This window comes from Loxodonta africana, chromosome 1 (genome assembly GCF_030014295.1).
Source record: "Loxodonta africana isolate mLoxAfr1 chromosome 1, mLoxAfr1.hap2, whole genome shotgun sequence".
Classification (NCBI taxonomy): Eukaryota; Metazoa; Chordata; class Mammalia; order Proboscidea; family Elephantidae; genus Loxodonta; species Loxodonta africana.
Window position 1 is genome coordinate 96,325,487 of NC_087342.1, and position 26,955 is coordinate 96,352,441.

General features: G+C 46.1%; 1 protein-coding gene across 10 annotated transcripts in view; it reads left to right on the forward strand.

Moving 5' to 3' along the window:
• ANKS1A (ankyrin repeat and sterile alpha motif domain containing 1A) overlaps nucleotides 1-26,955 on the forward strand; it is a 201,565-nt gene that overhangs the window by 142,443 nt on the left and 32,167 nt on the right. For all 10 annotated transcript variants that reach the window (XM_023540164.2, XM_023540160.2, XM_023540156.2 and 7 more), the window contains one exon: nucleotides 22,975-23,041. In XM_023540164.2, coding sequence (XP_023395932.2) covers nucleotides 22,975-23,041 — 67 coding nt within the window. The remainder of the gene's footprint in view (nucleotides 1-22,974; nucleotides 23,042-26,955) is intronic.

Consider the following 26,955-nt stretch of genomic DNA (forward strand, 5'->3'; position numbering starts at 1 on the left):
ATTGGGAGTACCAATTATGAACATGGATTTCATGCTGGGTGCCTTTACGTTCTTTGGTTGGTACTGGGCATGATACTAACCTACCTTCTTGGCAACACCGTTAACTGGGGCATTCACTGAATTGAATTGGACTCTGACCAGCCAGCAGGGTCTGAGGGCCAGGACTGATGCCAGCGCTTCACCTGCCCTGCCACAGTCAGGCTCCTTGGAGCAGCTAGATCTTACCCACACTTCACATCATGCTTCCCAGGCAGTCGGCAGAATTTGTTTTCCCTGTACCATGATACTGCTGCGTTCTTTGTAAAATACCAGTGCTGAAAGTTGCCCTAAATATGAGTTATCTCCTTTACAGGTTAGGAAACTGAGGCCCATAGAGGATGTGACCTACTCAGTGTCACGGATACCTTTGACAGTGCCCAAACCTCTATTGCCTAACGTCTTTGGCACAGAGTGGGCACTCAGTACATGCTTGTTGGATAAATGAGCAAATGCATGTCTCCTGGGATTTGTTTGAGTAACAGTTAATTCTCCAATGTACCAAATCTAATTTTGGTTCAGTTGACAGATGTTGCGGATTGAATTGTGTCCCCCCAAAATATATGTTGTAATTCCTAACCTCTATGCCTGTGGTTGTAATCCCATTTGGGAATGGGTTGTCTTTGTTATGTTAATGAGGTGGGATTAGTGTTGGGTGTATTTGAGTCAATCTCTTCTGAGATATAGAAGAGATTAAACAAGTAAGCTAGGAGGCAGAGTTGGAGGAAGAAAGATGCCAAACCACGTGAAGATCACCACGGAGCCAAGGAATAGAAGCTGAAGAGACAAGGACCTTCCCCCCGAGCTGACAGGGAGCAAAAGCCTTCCCCTGGAGCTGGCACCCTGAATTCGAACTTCTAGCCTCCTAAATTGTGAGAAAATAAAATTTTGCTTCTTAAAGCCACCCACCTGCGATATTTCTGTTACAGCAGTACTACATAACTAAGACAACGAATCTAGAGTATTAGAGGATCCTGCCTGGTTTCTTAAAACAGTACACAGACCGTTCAACCTTTCATGTTGCAAATGCCAACTGGAAAGTTGAATCCTGTGGTTCTCAAAGTGACTTGCAGACCAGCAGCATCTGCGTCATCTGAGAACTTGTTAGAAATGCAAATTCTTGGCTCCTCCCCAGACTGCTGAATTAGAAACTCGGGGGCCCAGCAGTCTGTTTGAACAAGCCTTCCAAGGTGGGTCTCATGCCCACTCAAGTTTGAGAACCACTGCTTTAAAGGGCTGGTTCCCAACAGTATTCCCTGCCATTGTGAGTAGACTGTACAGCATGATCACCAGTTGTGAGCACACAGGAAACAAGGGTGGGGTTGTGTAGCACTAGTAATCAAAATTTAATGCAAGTTTTATCTGACACATTTAATGTACCCATGATAGTTATTGTGCTGGTGGTAATTTACGCAAATGAGAAGAAGTTCATGTAAATGCCTGTAATGAGTATTACCCAGGCAAATCAAGATTCTATAGTACCCTACCCCCTACTCCGTTAGCTTTCTAGTATCTAACAGCCGTGACACTGTTGGCGATTTCCCTCATTACATATATGCACATTCTTCAGACACACACAGAGATACACTCATTCATATTTGAAAATCTGCCTCTAATTTCCCCATTGTTGGGGTTCCCTGTGATCATCTGTCTTAGGTTGAATTCCCTGAAAAGCAGAATTTAAATGCAAGTAGCTCATTTGGGAGGTGATCCCAGAAAGGATTGGTAGCAGGGGAGTGAGGGAGTGAGAAGGCAAGGAAACGAATAGAGTTTGTTATCAGTCAGGCTACCATTTTGGAACCTGGGGCTCAGACTTGCTGGGGACCTCTGGAAGACAGCCTCAAAGTTACCCCAACAAAGGGTGGAGGTAGCCAGAGTGTTAATACACCATCTTCAGTTAGTGATTAGGTGGGATCTGCTCCCCTGGTGAGATTAGGAGCAGGACCTTAATCCCCTGGCACTTCTGGTCTACCCAGTTAAAGGCCTGGGTCAGAGAGAACCTTCAGAGAGTCACAGGTGCTTGCGGTTGGAAACTGCCAGATTGGCAGCCTTGGAAATGGGAGTGCAGAGAGGATATAGGCAGGCCCTGAGAGCATGTCTGCTCCATCATCCCACTAGGGGTCCCAGGCTGAGCTTCTCAGGCTTTCTTGTATATACCCCTTCCGTACCACCCCGGAAGTCTTTGAGGAGCATTACTCATCAGGAAGGGCCTGCTTCAGGGGTTCCAGTTCTGGAGGAAACGTGGGCAGTGAAACACTTGGGGGTCTGAGAGCTGGTTACAGGAGGCAGGGAGGGGTGCTCTGGATCCCACAGTCTGAGACAGGGAGAGGGCTAGGTGAAGTATATGGAAGAACCTGGGAAAAGGAAAGCAGGGGGTTCTGGGCACTAGGAAGGGGAGTAGAAGGCAGAAGAGAAATCTAAATTTCTTGCCAGCAGAGTCCTACGTGCCTCCCTTTCCCCAGTTCCCAACTGCATTCTCACCTTGTCCCACTTTTGTTCCTAGTCTCTGTGGGCTTCAGAGAGCTGTCACAAGCTGGCCAGGCTGGAAGGAGACAGAGCTTTATACCAGGCCTCCCTTTGGGTGGGTCCGTTGGTAGATTGTGTTTGCTCGCCAGGAACTGGAGTCTTGCACTCTTACTAAGGTAGTCCTCAACACAGCTTTGACTGGTCTGTGATGAAAGGAGAAAATTAAAACACAATGAGGAGTGTTTTGGTGGTGGTAGTATTTGGTTACCAACTGCCATTATGCTGATTATGTCCATCTTTTTTTGTGTGTGTGTACTTTAGTTGTCCTTTCTTTTATAAAACAATGGGGGTAGTTTCCATGCAATTTTTTTTTTTTTAATTGTGCTTTAGGTGAAAGTTTACAGAGCCAATTTGTTTCTTGTTCAAAAATTTATGTACAAATTGTTTTCTGATATTGGTTGCAATGCCTGTATTGCGTCAGCACTCTCCCCCTTTGCACCCTGGGTTCCCTATTTCATTTGTCGGTTTTCCTGTCCCTTCCTGCCTTCTTATCTTTGCCCTCCACAGGTGTTGCCCACTTGGTCTTGTATATTGACTGAAGTAAGAAGCATGTTTCTCGCTTGTGTTATTTATTGTTTGTTTTATAAGCCTTTCTAATCTTTGGCTGAAAGATGGACTTTGGGGTGGCTTCCGTTCTGAGTTAGAAGGGTGTCCGCAGGCCATAGTCTTGGGTGTTCCAGTCTCTGTCAGACCAGTAAGTCTGGTCTTTTGTGTGTGTGTGTGTGTGTGTGTGCGTGCGCGTTTGAATTTTGTTCTACGTTTTTCTCCCACTCTGTCCAGAACCCTCTATTGTGATCCGTGTCAGAGCCCACAGTGATTGTAGCTGGGTATCTAGTTCTTATGAGCTCAGGCTGGTGGAGGCTATGGTTCATGCGGTCTATTAGGTTTTCAGACTAATATTTTCCTTGTGTCTTTGGTTTTCTTTATTCTCCTTTGTTCCGACAGTATGAGACCAAGAGATAGCTGCTCCCAAGCTTTTAAGACCCCAGATGCTACTCACCAAAGTAGGATGTGTAGAACATTTTCTTTAGGAACTATATTATGCCAGTTGACCTAGATGTCCCCCGAGACCATGGTCCCCAGCCTGGTAACTCGGTCCTTCAGACTGTTTGGATGTGTCTAGGAAGCTTCAACTTTGCCTTAGTCAAGTTATGCTGGCTTCCCCTGTATTGTATATTGTCTTTCCCTTCACCAGAGTTACCACTTGTCTACTATCTAGTTAGTGATTTACCCTCCCCACCCCTCCCCTTTCTCATAACCATTGAAGATTGAGTTTTTATAATAATGGTGTCACAGTATTTATCCTTTTGTGATTGACTTACTTCACTCAGCATAATGCCCTCCAGATTCATCCATGTTGTCAGATATTTCACAGCTTCATTGTTGTTCTTTATCGTTGTGTAGTAGTCCATTGTGTGTATGTACCATAATTTGTTTATCCACTCATCTCTTAATGGACACTGAGGTTGTTTCCATCTTTTTGCTATTATGAATAATGGTGCAGTGAACATGGGTGTGAATATGTCTGTTGGTCTGACAGCTCTTATTTCTCTAGGATATGTTCCTAGGAGTGGGACCGCTGGATCATGGGGTATTTCTATTTCTAGCTTTTAAAGGAGGTATCATATGATTTACCATAGTGGTTGTATTGTTTTATATTTCCACCAGCAGTACATAAGAGTTCCAATCTCCCTGCAACCTCTCCAACATTTTCTGCTTTTTGATTAGTGCCAGTAATGTTGGGGTGAGATAGTATCTCATTGTAGTTTTGATTTGCATTTCTCTATGACTAATGATCAACAAACATTTCCTCATGCATCTGTTAGACACCTGAATGTCTTCTTTGGTGAAGTGTCTATTCATATCCTTTGCCCATTTTTTAATTAGATTATTTGCCTTTTTATTGTTGAGATGTTGAAGTATTTTATAGATTAGACCCTTGTTTGATATGTCATAGCCAATTTTTTTTTCTCGGTCTGTGGGTTCTCTTTTTACTCCTTTGGTGAAGTTTTTTGATGAGCATAAGTGTTTAATTTTTAGGAGATTCCAGTTATCTATTTTATCTTCTGGTGTTTTTGCATTGTTAGTTATGGCTTTCATTCTATTTATGCCATATATCAGGGCCCCTATCGTTGACCCTATTTTTTCTTCCATGATCTTTATCATTATATCTTTAGGTCTTTGCTAATTTTTAATTATTTTCCCTTTTTTAAACTTTTTTTATTTTAAAATAATTCTAAATTCACAGGCAGTTGCAGAAATAGTTCAAAGAGGTCCTATGTACCCCTCATCCAGTTTCTGCCAGTGTAACTATGTAACTGTAGTTCAGTATGAAACCCAGGGAATTGACATTGGTACAATCTACAGACCTTATCCACACTTCACCAGTTTAACGTGCACTTATGTGTGTGTGTGTATGTGTGTGTGTGTTTTGTGCAGTTCCATCATGTGTGAGTTCATGTAGCCACCACCACAGTCAAGGTACAGGACTGTTCTATCACCACAAAGATCTTCCTCATATTAATTTTAAACTCCTTACTTGCTGTTGGCAACCTTATAACATTCCCAATTTAAAGGGGGAAAACAGCCCACACAATTGCCAAGTTTAGGGACCACAGTCTTGTGTCTGCTGCAGAAGGGGGACCCCGCAATGCTCTGCACAAAAGCCACCCTCCTGAAAGAGGCATGTGAGTGTTTCTTCCCAGGGAGGTGGAGAAAGAAGGGTGAGAAATCTCATCTTTACCTCAGGTCTTTTTCCTTTAGAATTTAGCCATCTGAAGGCTAAAATATCTTTACTTTCAGGACAGCTCCATATTCTGCCACTTCCCCAATTACAAAAGCAGTGGATATCTCATCAGAGAGGCAAGAAGCCGAGGTTTACCCCCTGTATCGCCAGCCTCATTGCCTTGATTAAGTTATTTAACCTCTCTGAGCCTTAGTTTCCTCAGTTAAAAAACCAGGAGATTCATCTGGATAACGTGTAGGGCTTCTCCTGCCTGAGCTGCAGCCTCCGGGCTCCTGTGGCCCTAGCCTTCCTATCCTCCTTTACCACTGACATGGTGGTGAGCCCAAGGGCCAAGTTTATTGGTCCCTGTACCAGCTGTACTCACTTATTTCCACTTCTGGGAGCAAAGGAAAAAGGTTAGGGTTTTTGTACTTCACAGTTTTGACTACAGCCATCCTGTTTATTTTCAGCTGTGTAGGAGCATATTTGAGATTCTGATGCGTGTGCACGCAGGCACACACACACACACACTGAGCTCAGAGATACTTGAGAAAAACAAATCTGTCATTGATCATGGGTTGCAGTGGATATGACACTTCCTTCAGTCTGAATTTATACTGTCCCTACACCAGTTCATTTATTGCTCCAGCATTTGATACTGTAAGAGGTAGAATCTTAAAAGACAAGGTTCCTATAGCCCAGTTAACATGGAGCTGGGGAATGGGAAGCCAAGGGTGGTAGAGACCCCTGATCTTCTCCAGGGACTCTTTGGGGTCCCAGAGAGCTTCCCCTTCATCCCTTTCTTCTCTCCCATAGATATAGACCTCAAGGATTGGCACTCCTGTTGAAGTGCCTCCCCCACTGCCTTCCTCTTTCCTCTCATCCCAAGAACTCTGGAAAGGAATGTTTTGCAGCGTCTCCCAGTTGTGCTGTATCTGAAATAAGCACACAGTCCCATTTTAAGTTTTTATTGCTTGTTAAAGAAAACTGGGAAACTGAGAAGGTGGCAGGAAGAGCCAATAAATAGCCAACAATGGGGAGGTTATAAAGTAATGAGAAATACTGAAAGTAATAATTGCATTGGTTCTTATTCAAACATTAATAAACTAGGTCTTTTCTTGGATCCTCTGACTGGCGTTTCTCTTTATGTGCTGTTTAGAGGTTGAAGCTCCCACTCCTTTTCTGAAAGGCCCTACCTCTTAGACACACACACACACAGCCCCTAGAGAACAGTTCTTGGCAGTGATAAATGCTGGCAAAACAGTTGAGAATAATGCACTGGTGGGCTGTGGTTGCTCTGGAATCTTCCTGTAGGCTGAGGCTAGAACTGGTCATGGAAGGGTGGTTGGCCCTGGGGTCTTCCAGTGGAGTGGAGAGGGCAGCGTGGCTATCTTTTTCTTCCTTTCCTCCTCCTGTCTGCTGTTTTTCCTGATGTCCTTCCTGAAAAAATCTGTACTTTATAATTGCAATTTGCAAGACTCCCTTGCCAACAGACCCAAGAGGGTAAGTCCACAGGGGCTCCCCGAGGGCAGGCGCTCTTGCCTGAGCCTGTTTTGAAAAGGCTGTGTTCTTTCTAGTTATCCGGTGTAGTTGTACACTTTAACATGAAGTTTAGCCCATGACTGTTGCATGCCTCTGTCCATATAGGGAATGGATTTTCTGAGGAGTCCCAGAAGACATAGAACTTCGCCCTGCCAGCCCCATAAGAAGCAGGGACTTATTGTTCTCCCTTTACCAGTGCTATCTTCGGATGCCGGCTCTTTTCCTGGGCCTCTTGTTTCCTCACAAGCCAAGGGAGCCCCTTTCCCTGAGCTCTGGTCCCAGAACCTATTGGGTTACTTTGGGGATATCAAGTTGTGCTCCTGTCCACTTGGCCAAGAAAAATAGGCAGGAGCCCATGTTGTCCAGGAATACTGACATGGCTGGTAAACTCTAAAGAAAAGTAGAGGGTGATAGCCATTTAATTCATGGTGGCCTTAGAAGAGCAGGGAAGGGGGAAGTTGGGACTTAAATGTATATCATGTTCTACTTCTTAAACTATGTATGTGGATGGGTCATTTATTATTACTATTACTGAAATAACAATATTATAAAATACACTCTTTGGAATTTATGAAATACTTCATTTATTTAAAGAGAAAAGAACACAGTTCCTGAGGTTGAGGTCAGAATGAGGCTGTATAAGAGGATGTTGACACAAGAACTTAGCAGTGAGGCTACAGTTGGAAAGAATTTTTAGGTGGGAAGATACCAGGCATCTGCTGAGAAAGCCGCCACTTTGCCTACTCTCTTTCCCCTTCCAATTCCCTCTTCAGGGAAATCTCAGTTCTAAGAAAGATGTATGTTCTGAACAAATCTCCCCCTCAGAATCAGTGAGGGAGTAACCACTTTAAGAGCTCTCTGTGTGTTTTTCCACTGGGTATTGACTCAGCCCGCCCAGAGCTCAGTACCTGCTGGGAGCACCAGGGGGAAATACAAAAGAAAGAAGCCGAGAGGCTGGTGTTTATATGTCAGAGGACCAGGAGCCATCCTCGGACTCTATTTATGTGAGCATGTTTGTGTTAGTGTGGCACTGGCAGGCGGCTTCAGGCTGCAAGGATTGTAAAGCAGAAACCTTAGAAGCCATCAGTCCAAAAAGGGTTCTGGCAGCACACCAGGGCTTATCAAACGCTTGCTGTGTGCCAACCACTCTGCCTGCGTTACCGTGTCTAATCCCCATACAGTACTGCGAAGCAGGTATTATTGTCCCTGTTTACAGACAGGGTTCAGGTAGGTTATGTGTGTTTTGCCAAAGGGCCAGACGAAGGACAAAACCTTGCTCTGACCACACTACTCAGGGAAGAGCACAACGTGACTTGAGCTGGGCCTGGAAGGAATTAGAGGGTGAGGATTTGGGTGGCTGCAGAGGAGGCAGACGCCTGCCTTGCTGGGGCTTGGGGGTCTCTGGGAGGAGCAGGTTTTCAGATTGGACGCATACGGTGGGGTAAGCAGCAAGCACCCTCAGGCCTCCAGCCAGGGGCAGGCACCCCAAGTGTGTGTTGTTCACACTCCGGAGCTCTACTTTCCTGCTCAGACAATAACCATCCACCATGTACTTGCCATTCCTGTGGAGTATTTCCACATGTCTTATCCTACCATGATTGTATTTGGGGGCGTAAGGACAGAGTGTATATATATATATATATATATATGTATACACACATACATACATATATATTGCTGTGCTTTAGGTAAAAGTTTGCAGAGTAAATTAGTTTCTCATTAAACAATTAATATACAAATTGTTTTGTGATGTTGGTTGCCAACCCCACAGTGTGTCAACACTCTTCCCTTCTCCACCTGGGCTCCCAGTTTCCATTCATCTAGTTTTCCTGTCCCTTCCTGCCTTCTGATCTTTGCTTTTGGGCTAGTGTGCCTATTTAGTCTTTCATACATGATTGAACTACGAAGCATGTTCTTCATGTGTGTTACCCTTTGCCCTACATGCCTGTGTAATCTTTGGCTGAAGGGTGAACCTTAGGAGTGACTTCAGTACTGAGTTAAAAGGGTGTCTGGGGGCCATATTCTTGGGGTTTCTTCAGTCTGTCAGATCAGCAAGTCTGATCTTTTCTTTGTGAATTCTAATTTTGTTCTACATTTTTCTCCCACTCTGTCCGGTACATAATTTTTTGATGAATGTGGGATGGGGAAGGACGCAGATGAGTTCCTAATTCAGACATTTTCTAGGATGACCTCCAGTGCCCTTGAGCTTCAGAATATGCCTGTGAGACTGCGAGGACTCCAGTTGCTTTGGCCTCCCTGCCCGTGGATGCCCCCGGTGGGGTGGGGGGAGGGGTCTTAGCTTCGTGACCCTCTTTCTCTGTGCTCCCAGCTTGAGATCCGTATGGGCTGAGGGGAGCTCCTGTTCACTCCTTGCCGTGGGCAGATGAATGAAGTTGGCAGTTTGACTTGCATGAGGTAGCCTCCCAGCTGATATAAGTGCCCATGACTTGCTAATGCCTTTGATCTGTAGCCAGGAGATCACACGAGCCAGTTTATCCTTGGACCTTGGCAGTGATCAGTGAAACCGTAAGGCATTGTTTAACTGAAAAGTATGCTAGGGGTCACCTGGGATTGTTTACCAGCCCTCAGTGGAGAGGCTTTTTAGGAAAAAGCAGCCAGAGAGGAATTCTGTGTCTCTGAGAGTTTGGACTTGTTTGATAATGAAGGCGGTTTGAGAATTACCTGTGTGGAGCAGCTCATGGTATTGACAACAGCGGCGAGTGGCTGTCAGGCACTGCCCCCTGCTCTCCCCAGATGCCGTCCACATGTGCAATTGTTACAGCTAGCGGCTCTTATGGGGCCATTTGGGACTGGGGCTTGTTTGCGTAATCACAAAACCCTATTAAAGGAGGAAATCGTTTTTTTAAAGAATGCAAACCTTTTACCTCCAATCAGATAGGTATGCATCTCACTTTTTTGATGTGGGGCCAGGGCCTGTTCTTTCCGAGTGGATCTGCTAATTTGACATTCTCTGTCCTTTTTTTTTTTTTTTTAGTAAGCCACCTTCATAATACATCATTGACTAAAATTCCTAGTTTGAGTTTCTTAAAAGTAAAGCAAAAAAATTAGCTACTCGTCAAACATTCCGAGCACAGAATCATTTTAGAAGTTTTACAATTTATTTCTCCAGCCACACTTAACTCAATGGCACATTTTAAAACATGATTCCGTTATTGAGTCTCTTCAAAGCATCTATGTGATTGTCACAGAAACAGCTTTTTGCCTTAAAATTCCTGTTTACATTAATAAATATAACCATCACCGACAGTTTTGGAAGTGATCCTAACTGATTCTTGGTGAGCTTAACCCTCAGCTGTTGGAAGCAGAAGACCATGAGTGTGTTCAGAGGGGACCCTGCCAGCTGTGACCCTGGGCATCAGCTGGTGTGTGTTACTGAGAGAGTAGATGGTATGCCATTAGCTAGTTGGCCGGTCGTTCAGTGGAGGCCGTTAACAAGACTTGCAAGTAGGTATTGTCCCTGCTGTGGAAACCCTGGTGGTGTAGTGGTTAAGAGCTACAGCTGCTAACCAAAATATCAGCAGTTGGAATCCACTGGGCACTCCTTGGAAACCCTATCGGGCAGTTCTACTCTGTCCTGTAGGGTCACTATCAGTCAGAATCAACTCGATGGCAATGGGTTTGGTTTTTTTTGTTGTTGTTGTTTTTTATTTTTTTGGTGTTACGGATGACCAAGCCAAGGCTGAGAGAACAAGTACCTTGCCCTGTGTCACACTGCTAGTAAATAGCAAAGCTGATCCCACAATCTCCCATCTCTCGCCGCCTGCCGTGGGATCCGGCTGTCTCTGAGATGTGGGAGATGGTTCCAGCACCACCGCCCCCAGCCCTTACCTCTTCTTCCGCACAGGGAAGGATCTGGCCTGACCGAGACCTGCTGCCTCTCTTCCTTTTGGTATTGTCTTGGACTCTCCATGTTCTCGCCCTGTGAACTGCCTTTTAAAAACACGTCACCTCTCTCAGATGAAACGTTTTGTACTGAATGGAGAGGCAGCCTCCAGCTGAGTGTCCAGGAACTGGGCTATTGTTCATGCAGCATGTTCTAAACATTCTCTTCCAGAAGGAAGCCGTTTACCTCTGGCTTGTCCTTTAAAAAACAAAAAACAAAGGAACCTGGGTTTTGATTAACTTGTTTTTTAGGTAGAATTCTGTTTATTTTGGAACCACATGACTGTGAATCATGAGTGCAAACTCTTTTTAAACTGTATGAAATGAGCAAGAGAGTAGGGTTGCGTGGATTATTTGAGGTTTTACAAGGCCCGCAGATGCTTCCTGGTGTAAGGAAGACTTATGTCCAGATCAAGTGAGTTACAGAGTGAAAAGTAAATGACTAGTAGGCTGGACCCCACTATGCTAAGGACCCAATTTGAGAAGCCTCCTTAGTACCTCTTGCTATGGCCCCAGGAGGTAGCAGGGACCGAAATCTCCCAGGAGCAGGGGCAGACAGGAATTGCCTTTGGAAGAGGAACAAATCTCACCATCTGTGTCTACAGCAACGAGAACCTTGCCTTTACTTTTAGGATAATGTCATTTAGGGAATGAATGCATTGACTGAAGACCCCGTATCTTTTAGGCTGTATGGAGCTTGTTCAAACTCATCTCACAATCACCTTCTCAGTAGATCTCTCTCTGGGAACCAAACACTGCACCAGGACCTCTCGTACATTATCTCAGATCCTTACAGTGGCCCTGTGTTGGCATCTCCATTTTGTTTCTGAGGAAGCTGAGGCTTAGAGAAGCCAAGTAATTTGACCATAACAATGATCCCATAAGTGAGGAATTTTTTCACACTTTATAGAAGAGGAGATTGAAAGTCAGAGAGATTAAATAACTTGTGTAGGGTTCCACAACTAAGTGAATGACAAAATCAGAATTTGAACTCAAGTTTGTTATTTCAAAGTCCTTGTCCTTTCCACCATAATACGCCACCTTTTCAATGTTCACAATCCCATATATTTGAAATTCTATCCTGAGTTTTAATAGAGCAAAAACTAGGCCCCAAAGTAAGTGGGACACCACGATTAGATAGATGAGTAATTAGATAGATTAGTCACATGTCCCTAGTGCTGTGGCCATGACGTTATTTAACTTTTCTGATGTTTGGTTTTCTCCAAAGTAGGGAGAATCCTGTCTGCCTCACAGGATGATGGTGCTGATGAACAGGACCCCTGGGAGGGCATTCAGCTGGTGCTCGCTGCAGAGATGCTCCGCAGAGGTGCTTACACCTGAAAGTACGCCACTGAGCGAGCCCAGCCCAGAACCTAACCACCCTGCAAGGCTGGCGTTTTAACATTGTTGATCAAAAGTGCTTCCAAGGAGAAGGGTACCTTACTGTGAGCACCTGCACTCAATTTTCAGGAAAGATGACCTAAAGTAGGGAAGGGTTGATTTAATAACCTTTTGGTACAGTCCATGTACCTTTCACTTACTCCTTCAGTGTTCTGAGGGCTGGTTTCCTGATTTTTTTTTTATTTCAGGCTATAGATCGTCACAGAAGTTGCAAAAGTATTCCACTACGAAGTATTCCGATGTCCTGCTTACCATGTTAAAGTAATTCACTGACACAGGGATTAGTTTGAGTCTGATTAATATAAGCCAGTTTCCCAGGGTCTGCTCATCCTGGAGGAAACTGTTAATTGAGTCTTCAGACTGTCAACACTGGGGTTAGTCAGGTTTCCAGAATAGAGAAAGCCACACCACAACACAGAAGCAGTGCTAAGAGCCCTTCACCCAGAAAGCTTTGTGGCATTGAATAACGGTGAAGTGAGCTTCCCACATTCCTTTCTCTTTATTTCCTTTGCCTGTTGGGCATGTCTTTGCTTATCAGCATGTTGAACAGAGTTCCTTACAAATGATGAAACTCAAACCAGTGTTGAACTTCCCACTTATTATTCAAGATTCTATCCTGAAACAGATTTTTTTCCAGTATTTCATTCTGAACATTTTTGGACATACAGAAAACTGTAAAGACTTGAATAGTGAATACCTGTATGCCCATACCTACACCCTGACTTCTACAGTTAGCATTTTGCTGTACTTGCTTTATCTCCTATCTATCCTTCCCTCTGTCCACTTAGCAAGCCATCTTATTTTTTGATACATTTCAAAGTAAGTTGCAGACATCAGTACGTTTTCATCCCTAAACACTTTAACATGGACTTCATTAACTACAGTTTAATATTTGTTTATAGCTTTCTTTAGGGAGGGGGTGAATTTATACAAAGCGAAATGCGTAAATCTTAAGTCTACGATTCCATGTGTTTTGACAAATGAATAAACAAACAAACCTAAACTCGCAGCCACCAAGTTGATTCTGACCCATAGCAACCCTATAGGACAGAGTAGAACTGCCCCACAGGTTTTCCAAGGCTGAAGTCTTCATGGACGCAGACTGCTACATCTTTCTGCCAAGGAGTGGCTGGTGGGTTCAAATTACCGACCTCTTAGTTAGCAGCTGAGCACTTTAACCACTGCGCCAGCAGAGCTCCTTCTGACAAATGAATACATATGTATAATCCAAATTCCTCTCAAGATACAGGGCATTACCATTACCCCAGAAAGTTCCCTCATGCCCCCTCTCAGTCAATCCTTATCCCTTCCACAACCACCCTTGATATTTTTCCACCATAGATTAGCATTGCCTGTTCTAGAACTTCATGTAAATGGAACCAATGCAGTATGCCCTCTTTTGTGTAAGGCTTCTCTGAAAGATTTTAACTAGTGCCTTAAAATTAAGTTTTGGGACTCTGTCAATTTCATTTATTCTATTTCTTCCTATTTCACAAGTTCAGAATAATTAGGAGTAGCAGACGGACAAACTGCAGGAAACCTCAGGGCAGCTATACTGATCATGTATTTTTATTGATAGTGTATGTTAAGAATAAACAGTTGTTTTTTTTTTTTTTTTTTTGCATCTTTGTTGCTTCTTGGGGATGTATATACATGTATGTATAATTTACTGCTCAGTATTCTGCATCTGACTCCCCTCCTTCCTCGATATTACAAGTCAGGTGTTTCCCTGCAGAACCTGAGGAGCCACTGGCTGTAGGCCCCTTTCCCTGGCCACATTGCTAAGGAATCGGCTCTGAGTGAGAGTTTAAGAAGTCTTCTTGGGCTGGTTTAATCCACAGCCAGACATTATAGTGTGCTGTAATGAAATGCAGGCTCTGAAAGAAAGGGACGGAGGGAAGGTTACTTGGAGGTTGTTGGTGGTGAAAGAGGAACCAAGATGCAGGTTACCCAGTTTTTTTGATAACTGCAGCCTTTCTGAGGTTTGTGTGCTTCCTTCTCAGCCCCTGCCTCCTCCACCCCCACCCCCCAAAAAAAGCCTATTCCTGGATGGAAAGTAGATTGCATAAATTGGACTAGAACCCAAATAAATACATAATCCTCATTAATCTTTCATATTCTTGTCCCACTTATTAAAGCCAGTACTTGGCACATAACCCAGAGTTATGTGGCAAGCAATAATAAAGTTAATTGGAATCTAGGTCTCCTGACTTTTTTTTTCTTCTTTCAGCAGCTTCTTGGGGGCTTTGAGGTAAAGATTGCTTTTATACTGGCTGTTTTAGTCTGAGAAGGCAAGTGTTTACATTTAGGATTCTGTTTTTTCCAAGTTGCAGGTTTGGAGCTTGAGCATGTCTGGGTCGGGGAGAGAGCCAACTGGTAGTTCTGAGGTACGAATACCTTTGGGGAGCAAGGCTCAGTATCTACAACCTTGGGAAGTAGGAAAAAGATAAAAATGAGGAGGGACAAAGGGGGATTTAAGGCTTAGAGTGGGGTCAAGGAGTGAGTGTTAATTGGCTTTCTTCTCTAACCAGTCTAGCCTGGAGCAAGTACACCAGGTACTGTGTCAGGAAGACAAAGCATTTCTGAAATAAAGCAGCTCTGTTGTCTCTTACTCTAGTAGAAGGAAGGATTGAGAAGGAAAGTGGCAATGTAAAGAGAATTCAGGAGAGGGAATACAACAATAAATATGGTAGCAATTTGAGTGCCCCCCTGTGAGGAGACAAATTAAGCCGAGAAACAGCATGCTCTATGGAAGTTACTCATCATTAGTGGAGCTGCCATGTCTGCCTCAGGAAGGACAGCCCTGAGCCAGTGGCAGATACTTACTCATTCCTGCCGCCCTCCCCCTCTCTCCCGCCCTGTCCTGCCTCACTCTCCTAAAAGCAGTTGACAAGGTTAGAAAATCAGGACAAATAATTTACTTCAATCCATCCCTGCCTTTCCTGAGGCCTTGCGCGATTTAGTCTGGGGACAGGGGAGGGAAAAATATAACCCAGACCCTAGTCAGTGACCCTTTTTTTTGAAATGAGGAATCAAAGCCCACTCTAGGCTGAGAGCCTGTCTGATGCTAAGAGGCAGAAGACAAAGATGGTGATGAATTCTTTCGTGGTTTCTGGACCCAGGAGTGCAATTCTCAGCAATCTCTAGGGTTCCTTGCATAATCTAAGGATCAGATCTAGATGTCAGCAGTCACCCGACGATGGGGAGCGTCTGGTGAGTCTGACGTGGTTAAGGCTCAGTTCCTCAGACTTGTGCTCCTGGGAATGGAGAGTACTGTCCACACAGGCCATCTGACTAGAGGAAGGGGTCTGCCCTGTGGTCCCTCTGCAGCAGGAAACTCGAGTTCCCCGGGGAGCAGGCTTGGCTGCCCATGGCACCTACCAGAAGTGAGGGAACTTAGGAGTCTGCTTGTGGATTAGAGCTTCGGTTTCCTCACCGGAAAAATGGGGATAATGTGTTTGCTTTGTGGCAAGTTGAGGCTCTGCAGGATTGTTGAAAGGCCAGCAGGTAGTTGTGGGGTATGAGGCACTTTGGAGGAGCAGCCAACAGTCCTGTGACAACCACCCGGGAAGATTGGAGAAAGATGAAAATGAGAAGGGAAGGGGAGTTAGAGACTCCACGCTGGGGTCCAGAAGAAATATGGTTGGCCGCCTTTCCACCTCCCTGTATCAGTGAGGAGGCTAGCCTGGCATGGGTGTTGAGCAAGCGGTAGGTAGCTGCTCTTGTTCCCCACTGAGCACCTCCAGTGTGCCACTCTATACAGAACACCACATGGAATCTAGAAGAAACGGGCCTTGGCCTTAATGGTTCGCCAGTGTCTCTGGGACACATCCTAAAACAGGTAATCAGGGAAGTAATAATGTGAAGCAGAGTGTGTTTCTGGGCCAATAAGGTAATAAGAGCCAGGAGCAGACGAGGAAAAGTAGGTGTTGGCAACCCTGTGGTGCAGACCCCAGGGGGCTGGTTCATGTTTTCTGACTGGTGGGAGAGTCCTGGGGAGCTACTAGCTCCCCAGGGCAGCAGAAAGGGGGTTAGGAGAGATTGTCTGAAATCAGGAAGCCACTTCAGTTGCTGGTGACTCACAGAATCATCTCCCATCATGATCCCATTTGCTTCAGAAGAAGGCAGGAGGAAGATATCTCTTTCCCTTCCTCCTCTCCCAGAGGCCCAACTTCTAGGCACATTGACCAGACTGGTTCCTGCTCTCTGAAGTTTGACCACAGGTAGGACTGCCTGAACACAACCACAGCTTCTAACCTGGGCCACTTCCTGGAAAGGAGGTTTCACACAGGCCTTGGAGCCCAGCAGCACCCAGGAGTGGCCCTTCTGCTGACTGCCTAAGCCCAGTGTACTTCCGGGCACACAGGAGACCCAGTCAGTACCTGTGGAAGTATTTCTTCCCCTACTCTGAAGGTCCACTGAAAACACAGATGTCATTAAAGCTATGCCTGGGAGCCAGGTACGGTGATGGAGACTGGAAGCCTCTCTATATCCAGAGCACTATTTCCCAGGCCAGCCTGTGGACAGCCAGGAGGCCCTTTTCTAAGCAAGCCAATGTCAGGTGGCCCGGCCAGCAGTACTCTGGCGTTTGTTTTTGTTTCCAGCCATGCAGGGAATATGTTTTGTACAGTCCTAGTAGAAAAAAAGCCTAGAAAGTCCTGAATGCTCTCTGAAAAAAGAATATTTCCAAGCATTTTTTTTTTAATAGAAGAACTAGTTATGGTGATAACTTTCAGGGCCTTACCTTACCAAACACAAATATAATTTCTCTCTCCTAGTTCCTGCAAAGTACAGTATTAAAGCATAGCCATTTCCCGTCTCTCTTTAAAAATATCACTGATCAAAAATAACAGAAAAAGAAGAGAACATTGAACTGTGCCCTGCTACTACATTCCACCTGCCTCTTCCTTGCCGAGATGCAGAACATTTCTGAGAAAGCAGCCTAATCAGATTGGTTTTTAACTGACGCTTAAATAGTTAAACTACACAAAGTGTGTAAATCAGAATGGAGTCTGTCTGCTCCGAACGCTCTTCTTTGTCTAGACCAAGATCACCGTATTTCCTATCTGCTGGTTCTGAGGCCAGGGAGAGAAGATGAGATCCAGCTTCTCCCCGGCTCCACAGCTGAGGCCAAGGGGCTGGCAGGACCATAACCCCTGATGGTCTGTGCCTGTGAGGGGAGGGGACATGCAAGGCTCGGCCCTAACAGAACTCTTCACTGCCACTTCCCTAGCAGCCCTGAGCTCCCACCAAGGCGGGTTCCAACTACTAAGGAAGGGTCCAGGGTTGCAGGCTGTCAGTAAACTGCAGACAACTCTGAGCTCTGCCCTAAACTAGAATCTTCTCAGCTTGACTTAGCTATGGCGATTCACAGAACAACAAACATACTTTCTAGTCTGGATAAAATAGTTCAGAAAGTGCCAATTAGCATTTCCCAGCTGGCCTGTAGTCTGAGCACTTCACATACCTACCCAAAGGGTAGGCTGCAGAAACCTGGGCTTCTCCTGGCCCTTTGTAGTTGACAAGAGGGTGACTCAGGGGCAAGCAGGAAGGAGTGGAACAAAGCAGTGGCAGAGTTGTTCAGTTTTGTTCACTCTGATTTCAAAAGGCCCTTTGGCAAAAATCTCATGAATTGTGCAGCCAGACAATGTTGATCCAACAGACCATCTGGGGCTTTGGGTGTTAGGTGATTATGATAATAATAAAATTCATAACGTAGGTGACTCAAGAAATTCATAACGTAGGTGACTCAACTTTATTTCAAAGGTTACCAAGGAGTTACCACTCCATTTCAGGTCTTTCCACCCTTGGTATTCTCCACGTCCTTGGAAAACCGCTCTTTTCTTTGCTGACTCTTAAGTATAGACGGTCCCTGACTTAGAACGAACCGGACGTACAACTGTCTTTTTTTTTAAATATATATCTTATCATTAGTAATATGTACTGCATACAACATTGCAGCATGTAATTTGCTGATGTTGTCACTCACTGTAAGTTTATGTGTAATGTTTCCAACCCCCAAAGACAAATAAAGATCGGATTTATAAAGATACTGATAATAAAAGGCAATAATAATGAAAACTAAAAAAAAAAAAATAGAGGAATCTGATTTATGCTAGAACCAACTTATGACAGAGTTGTCAAAACGGAACCCTGTCATAAGTCAGGGACTACTTGTACACGGAAACTACATTTTTATTCGTTAATTCATTAACTCATCCAACCTCTATATGTTGCCTAGTTACTATAAGCCAGGCTCAGGGAGTAAAATGGCAAATAAAACATGCTTACAGTGGTGATTCTCCCCACATACACCGCCTTTGGCCTGGAGGAGGGAGCTAAAGGCTAGTAAAGCCATTCCAGAAGTGAAGAGCCATCCCCCGCCCCAAGGAGGAAAGTTCCTCTCTTCAAGCGCTCTACTTTTCTCCTATAAAGAAGAGGTGTCAGCTTCAGTTCATAGTGACCCATGTACAACAGAACAAAATGCTGCCTGGTCTTCTGTCAGACAATATTCTGTTGTGATCCATAAAATTTTCATTGGTTGATTTTCAGAAGTAGATCACCGGTCCTTTCTTAATTGGGAAGCTCCACTGAAACCTTTCCAGCATGGTAGCAACACACAAGCCAACACAGAACAGCAAACTGACCGACAGGTGGTAGATAAAAGTTGTAGAAAAGGAAAATAATCAGCAGCTATTTATTGAGTACCTGCCCTTTGCCCAGCCTCAAGTCTTCTGTAATCTGATTGGATGACCCAGGCTCCAGGACCTGGCACTGATATGTTGTCTAGTGCCAGGCTATACAATGTGATGTAGCTTGGTTTAGATAAGGAGAGCTGTCATCAAATATCCTGAAGCCTTTCCTGGGGAAGAGGAAGTACTCCAGGGGAATAACTGGTATCACTGGAGTTGAAGTTAGAAAAAAGGTTTAAGTCTGTAAAAAGATGAGTGTTATCAATTAGCACTTTCTGCAAATGGAATGAACCGACTGGGTGAGTTAGCAAGCACCCCATCTCTGGAATGCCTTTAGTGTCTTAGTTTCTTAGTGATGCTTTAACAGAAATACTACAAGTGGGCGTTTTTAAAGAATAGAAATGAATTTTCTCAGCTTAGAAGGCTAGAAGTCCAAACTCAGGGCATGGGCTCTAGGGGAAGGTTCTTTCTCTGTCTCATCTGGGGAATATTTCTTTCAATTCCTGGATACCTGGCGTTCCTTGATGATCTCCATGTGGCTTGTATCTTTCCCTTCGTTTGTGTTTGCTTCTCTGTGCCTAATCTGCTCTTTCTGTATCTCGAAGTGAGTAGGCTTAAGACACACCCTACACTGATATGGCCTCATTAACCTAACGAAGAAAACCTTATTTTGTTGTAGGACAGAGTAGAACTGTCCTATGAGTTGGAATCAACTCAATGGCAATGAGTTTATAGGGTTTCCAAGACTATAATCTTTACAGAAACCGCTTGCCATATCTTTCTCTCATGTAGTAGCTGGTGGGTTTGAACCTTCAACCTTTAGGTTAACATCTGAGCACTTAACCACTGCACCACCAGTGCTCCTTCCACACTATAGACCAAAAAACCAAACCCATTGCCATTGAGTCAATTCGACTCCCAACAACCCAATAGAACAGAGTAGAACTGCCCCATAGGGTTTCCAAGGAATGGCTGGTGGATTTGAATTGTTGACATTTTGGTTAGCAGCTGAGCTCTTAACCACTGTGCCACCAGGGCTCCTCCACAGGTATAGGGATTAGGATTTACAGCACATGTTTTGGGGGGACACAATTCAGTCCATAACAGGTGGGATCTGGGACCTGTGAGGTCCCTGCTACTAACTCTTAAGATCCTATGCCTGGAAGAACTCTCAACAAATAACTAGGGATTTATTCTACAGATATTCTTGCACATGTGTACAAAGATATATGTAGAACAATATTCATCGTAGCACTATTTAGAATGAGAAAAGATTGGAAACTATGCACGTCTCCATCAGTAGGGGATTGGTTAAATAGATAATGGCATAGCCATACACTGGATAACTATACTTCATCCATTTAAAAAAGGGAAGGGGGATGTTCTTTAGGAACTGTGCAAAGAACCCCAAGATATATTATGAAAAAAGCAAGAAGCATAACAGCATATATGGAATGCCTCTATTAATATGGGGGTGTTTAGAAGAGCTAGATGGTGCCCGGCCACAACCAATGACTGCCCTGACATGGAACTCAACAGAGAAACCCCGAGGGAGCAGGAGAGCAGTGGGATGCAGACCCCAAATTCTTGTAAAAAGATCAGACTTAATGGTCAGACTGGGACTGGAGGGACCCCAGAGGTCATGGTCCCCAGACCTTCTGTTAGCCCAAGACAGGAACCATTCCCAAAGCTAACTCTTCAGACAGGGATTGGACTGGAATATGGGATGGAAAATGATACTGGTGAAGAACGAGCTTCTTGGATCAAGTGGACATGTGAGAGTATGTTGGCAATCTCCTGCCTGGAGGGGAGATGAGAGGGCAGAGGGGGCCAGAAGCTACCCAGATGGACACGAGGAGACAGAGTGGAGGGAAGAACTGTGCTATCTCATTAGAGGGAGAGCAGTTAAGAGTATATGGCAAGATGTATGTAAATTTTTATATGAGAGACCTGATTTGTAAACTTTCACTTAAAGCATAATAAAAATTAATTAAAAAAAAAAATGGGGGTAGTGGTAGAATACGTTCATATATTTGCCTGTATGTGAATAGAATAGACCTGTTGTTACTGTGCTTGTTGGTTGCCGTTGAACCGATTCCGACTCATGGCAACGCCATGTGTGCAGAGTAGAACTGCTCCATAGGATTTTGAAAGCAGATTGCCAGGCTGTCATCAGAGGCATCTCTGGGTGTGTTGGAACCAACATTTGCCTAGTAATCCAGCATTTAACCATTTGCACCACTCAGGGACTCCTAGAATAGACATAGAAGGTTAACGAAACCTCTGGTTGCCTCCGGAGAGGGGGCCTGGGCAGCTAGGAAATGGGTAGGAGGGAGATTTCTCAAACTTCCGTATCTTTTGAATGTTGAATCATGTCGATGTACTACTTTTCAAAAAATAAGTATAAGTAAGAATATAAAACACTTTAAAAATAGCTGTTACTAGGCCAGAGCACTCAGAAGGCAGCAGAGGGGAAGAAGAAAGCAAGCCAGCTTTTACTGAGCAGCTACTGTGAGCTAGATTCTTTACACGCCTGATATCTTTTAATCCACACAACCCTGTATGCAAGGCTGTATCCATCCCTGTTTTTATAGATTTAAAACTGAGGCTTTGGGAGGGTTAAGGTACTTGCCTGCGGTGCCACAGTAAATTCCATGAAGGGGATCTGCCTGGGTTCTTTCTGCTCCCCTGCCATGCTGCCTGCTGCAGGAGGCCTCCCGCCCCCCTACTCCCCGAAATGGGCAGGGCCAAGGAAGACACAAAGGAGGTGATGGTGGAGGGGAATGGTGTAGCCCTGTGTTGGTGCTGCCCACCGCTGTTTCTGGGGCCTGCCTCTAGGCTGCTGGGGCCCAGAAGTAGAGACACACCTTCTATTTGCTCTGTGAGTCAGATTCACTGTTTTCCTTTGCTTTCTTTGAGCTCAGGGTTGGAGTTCACAGTCTGCGTTCACAGGCCATCAGGGGCAGCCTGAGCAGCAGTCATTCAGTGACAGGAGGAAAGTACCCCCCCCGCCCACCCCCCGCTCCTGGCCACAGGGAGAGAGGTTCTGCCTGCTGTTTGCTTCGTGCTGGGTGTCAAATGTGCCATCTCTGTCTGCCAGCTGGAGGTTGGCTGGGGAGCTGTTGTTTTTCTGATTGTCAGACCAGGCTCCCTACTTGCACTTAGAGGGAAAAGCATCCAAGCCCTGGTACAAAAGGTCCTCTTTTCATTTCTTTGGAAAAAGAGCAGTGAATGAGCTCATTATCACGCAGCCCAAAGAGGAGGAGGAGGGGAGAAAAAGAGGGTGGTCTGTCCTCACTGCCTGGCCCTGCCCCTGGCCAGGTTTCCTGGGGTGGGGGCTTGGATTTGGCCCAGAGTGACCAAAGCCAGATGGCTGGGACAGGTGGTCCATACAAGGGGCAATGCTGGAGACATTTGGATGGTTTGCTCTCTCTGCCGTGGTCCAAAGGAAGGTGGGGGTCTGTGCCCCTTCTTATCCCCTGAATCCAGAGCTCTGTCCCGGACTATTGGCCTTCAGGGTGCAAAAAGCCTTCCTTCCTTCCGTTCAGGTGTGCAGGTGCTCTGCTTGCTCAACTCTAGAAATCGTCCTCACACTCAGGGCTGACAGTTACGCAGTGTCACATATCTGTTGAATGCTTACTCTTTGCCAGGCACTGCTCTAGGCACTGGAGGTGTAGCATAGAATGAACCTGTCAAAGTTTCTACCCTGTACCGTCATGGGATTTCCTTCTTTCCTGTGGAAGAAGAGGTGCCCCAGGGGAGTAAATGGACCTGCTGGTGAAATATGCCAAGTCTGGCCTGCTACTGCTCCCTCTGCCCAGTCTCTGCTGGGTGTAGGGGGAGTGATCCATAAATGCTTTGAGAGGGAGACTCTGTGGCATTTCTAGCAGCTGAGCCCGGGCTGTCACCAGCTCACTCCCTCCAGAGCATGACTTCAGACCCCATTCAGTTGTGGCAGAGAAAGGCTTTTCTAGATCTGAGCAGCAGACAGCTCTGATGGCTTGTAGGATATTGCTAGACCTGGGAGTCATCTAAAGGAGACCTGGAGCTCCCCAGAGGTCAGCCCCCAGTGGGCACGGGTGGTGAGCTGGCAATGTTTAACCCGAGCCTGACAGCCTCCCTTTTTTCTCCCTCTTTCTTCCCTTTCAGATTGAGAAAATCATGAGTTCTATTGGAGAAGGGATTGACTTTTCTCAGGAACAGCAGAAGATCTCAGGTACTGTACCAAGAAACCATTTTCCCTGTGAAAAACAGACCTTTGTTCCTTTCCAGCCAGTTAGGTGGTGAGAGAGCTCAGCCTCCGGGGCGTCATGCTCTGAGAGTCGCTGCCTTCAGCACTGGGGCTTCAGACCTCGGGTATCTAGACATCCCCACCTTGCTGTGATTTTTAGAGCCACGACTCCATTTACATATTAGAGGAGAAAGTGTACAAATGGAATTTTAGGTTGCCTGTTAGGACACTTTTTAAAACGTGAGCAATTGTTGATAATAGTTTTTGTAGGTGTCGGCTTTCTCAGATTGGCTTAAATTGGAGTCACCCCACTTCCCACATGGGTCTGATGCTAACTCTCCATGAGAGCGCGGTGCTTATGCATCTAGCCCACGACAGTGGCAGAGCATTGGTTAAACCAGTGGTCTCACACTTTCAGCGTCTGTTAGATTCGCCTGGAGGGGTTGGCGTTGCTGTTGTCTCCGTGTCTGTTTCTCCATTCTTCAGTTTATTTAGTCACTTATTTTTACTCTATACCACTGCTGCTTTGGTCATTCTTCTCATTTCTAAGCCCTAGGGGCAAAGTCTGCCTCTGTTTCTTTTGTTTGAAACAGGGAAGCTAGATCTTATATCACGGTGATCTGTTTTACTTGAACGTAGGATTGTGGTTGGGTTACTTTCTCAGGTGACAAGACGTTCTCAAAGGCGCCTCTCGGAGGAACTCTCAACCACTTTGCCCCCAAGCTCCTGAAGGTAGTTATGCCACCAGGGCAGGCGCCTGGGCTAAAAGCAGCTCAGTGGGGAGCCTGGCCTCTCCCCTCACGGATGAAAATCCTCTCTAGGCTGAAGGGCTGAAGGGTGACATTCCTTGCCCCCTTAGAAGACTTCATCCAGGATTGACTTGTAAGGCTCACATGGCACCTCTGCTTCCTCCCTGGGCCAGTGGCCTGGCAGAAGGTCTTATGGATGGGGGAGAGCATGCACACCAGGGAGGAAGGAGCTGTAGGGGCCATGGGTCATGATGGAAAAGGCACAGGCTTTGGAGCCTCAAAGCCCTGGGTTCAAATCCTGCTTCTTGATATATACAGGTCTCTCTGAGTCCTCAGCTCACCATCTACAACATTTGGATAATAGTGCTTACCTCCTGGGGTTGTTGTGAATGGGAAATATATGCAAGTACTTGAGCTAAAGAGGTACTTAGTGAATGGTAGCTATGCTTGTTTCTACCCCCTGAAATCCTTACTTACTCATGTCGATAAACCTAGAGAATATAGGAGCATCTGCTCCCCTGGGTTGTCTTCCTCCACCATTTTTCAGACCTGGTACTTGAAGCCACCTTCCCACCAGCAGCCTTGTCTCCCCAGGCCCTAGCAGAGGACTGAGCTGGGTTTGGTCTGTCTCCTCAGTCTTGGATTATGCTGGAGTCTTCAGAGGTGACTTTTCTAGACAGGAGTTTATGGATCAGTTTCCAGGCAGTTGCTTACACTCAGCCAGGCAGTCCCATACTCTGGTGGTGTCTGCAAACTACTCCAAGAGTGAAGTGTTTGTTGAGAATACGTGTTTAGGACTGAGACAAACAGTCTGCTCTGGGGACAGCCAGGAATGGGATCGATAGCAGTCAGTGTAGTGGAAGCCACTTTCTGCTTCCCTGTCCCCCTCTATGTTGAAGGAGCAGGAGTTTAAATCACTTGCATGTCCTTGAGAACTCTGGATCAGAAGCAGACCACTGCCTCTTGGAGTTGGTAAATCAGGAGATGTAGCAGCACCTCTGGAAGACCTTCTCCTTGAAGGTGGTAACACTGGGCTCTTTGTTGCCCTTCTGATCCCACCCACTAGTTCTTGCCTCCCTGAGCCCATGTGAATGGTGGGAGTTGGTCCAGCCATACCCCTGGGTTTCTGAATGCCAACACACAGTCTACTTTTAGTATTCATTCATTTGAACCATCCTCCAAACCCCAGCTTAGGAAGGGCAAGAGTGGGCACACAAGGGTGGCCACCTGAACAGAGGGTGTTTCCAGCTTTGCTGCAGAGGCCCAGCCGCTGTGCTGCCTTGATGTGAGGCATGGAGAGGCTGGATTCGGGCCTGCCTAGTATGCTGCATGCTGCTCGGGAGGAGGCTTTCCCCAGGCCTCAGGGAGCACCATCCTCCAGCTCAGACCACAGCAGAATGTTTATTTTGAGCGGTCAGTATCAGGGTTCAGCTTGTCATCAGCTTTTAGGATTGGGGAAAGAGACCTGGGCTGAGAGGAGGAGCAGCCCTTCACCAAGCACTGAGATGGCCCAGCTGAGACTGGTTTTGCAGGGTCCTCTCCTGAAGGGCAAGGCCATAGCACGTGCATCTCAGTCCTGTTTTGAGGGTGCAGGTCCATGTGCTGCCAGCACTGGGGCTAGTTATCAGAACCCCCACAGACGTGGTTTACAACTCATCCCTCGGCCACCTCCCACTCTCTGGATTCAGGGAACAGAAGCCTTCCCACTGGGCCAGCCACTCTGACTACTTTAAACAAAGGCCAGTGCCGGTGAAGCAGAAGAGAATCACTTGACATTCTTTTGCTAAAACCAGTCTGTCTTAGCTGTTGAAAAAAAAGAGCAGCTGTTAAATGCAGGATCCTTCTGGGGCCTGTTCTCCTCGCATACAAAACCCTTTCTTTTCCAGCACCCACCTACAGCTTCAGGGCTGCAGGTGGCTGTCGGCATACTTAGAGGGTGGCATACAGTACCTGGACTTTTGTCTGTGCACACAAATTACCCTTTTGTCTGACGGTACCTGGACTTTTGTCTGTGCACACAAATTACCTTTTTGTCTGTCTGCGGCCGTACTTGGGATTTGGTCCTGGCTTCCCTTTGTCCTTGGCCACTCGGCTCTGATGCCTTCCTCCTCCAGGCTGGGAGTGGCTGCTGTGAGCGAGCTGCTTCTCCCCTGGGCTTAACAGGCCTGAGAGCAGTCTAAGTTGTTTGGTATGCACACCTGAGGACTCTCAGGTGTGATAGCCTTATTTCCTTGGCTGTTTTTGTAATATCCCATAGCTTATTCTTGAGAGAGAGGCACAATGATTCCTGAAGTGGCGAGTGGGGGTCACTTGGGGCAGGACCATCAGTCTGTCCCCTCTTCTGGCTGTCCTAGAGCCTATTGGCCAGAGCTGTAGGAATGTACCCTCTCTGGTCTTCCTGACAATTCAGTGCAGAGCTGTTTCCAGCCCTTTGGTCTGTAGGTGAAGTTTCACCATCTCTGTCTTTCATACGCATTTGTATCGGCCAGCATCACATCTTGGGAAATGTATCATTTTGCCCTCATATTAGTGCTGCTCTGGCTCTTTCTCCCTCGGCTGCAGCAGCTGGTCTGATGTCCGATCCCTGATGCATTTTCCTGAGTGTGGAAGGGAGGAGGGCGGGGAGGGGGAAGGGGAGGGCCAGGCATTAGGAGAGTGAGCAAGGACTGTGGAGCCGGCAGCAGGCAGCGTGGAGCCCAGGATCCTTTAGACAAAGCATTTCTGCTGCGATCTGTCAGAGCACACATCCACCGGCGGCAGACAGGACCACAGCTGCCCAGCTGGGCGATTACATGCGGGAATGAATCAGCAGCCGGGGACGCTGGACGTCGTGGGCATACAAGAGCCCGCCGCCTAGGTTCCTGGAGCAGAGCCCCCACTCAGGTACCTGAGACTCGGCATCTTGGAGCACTGCTGCATTGTACACCAGAGGCGCCGGTCCCCTGACCACCATCTGTTCTGCAGAGGACAGAGGAGGGAGTGCAACTGGGACTGTTTGTCACCAGGGTCTCTTAAGTTGGCATCGTCCTGCCCTGAGGGCCCAAAGTGCCCAGGAATGACAGAATGACTTTCATCGTGTCAAGAGTTCACTGGAGGTGATGTTTTTGTAGTTGGATCTTCTTTTTCCTTCCTTACACCTCTTTTCCTCCC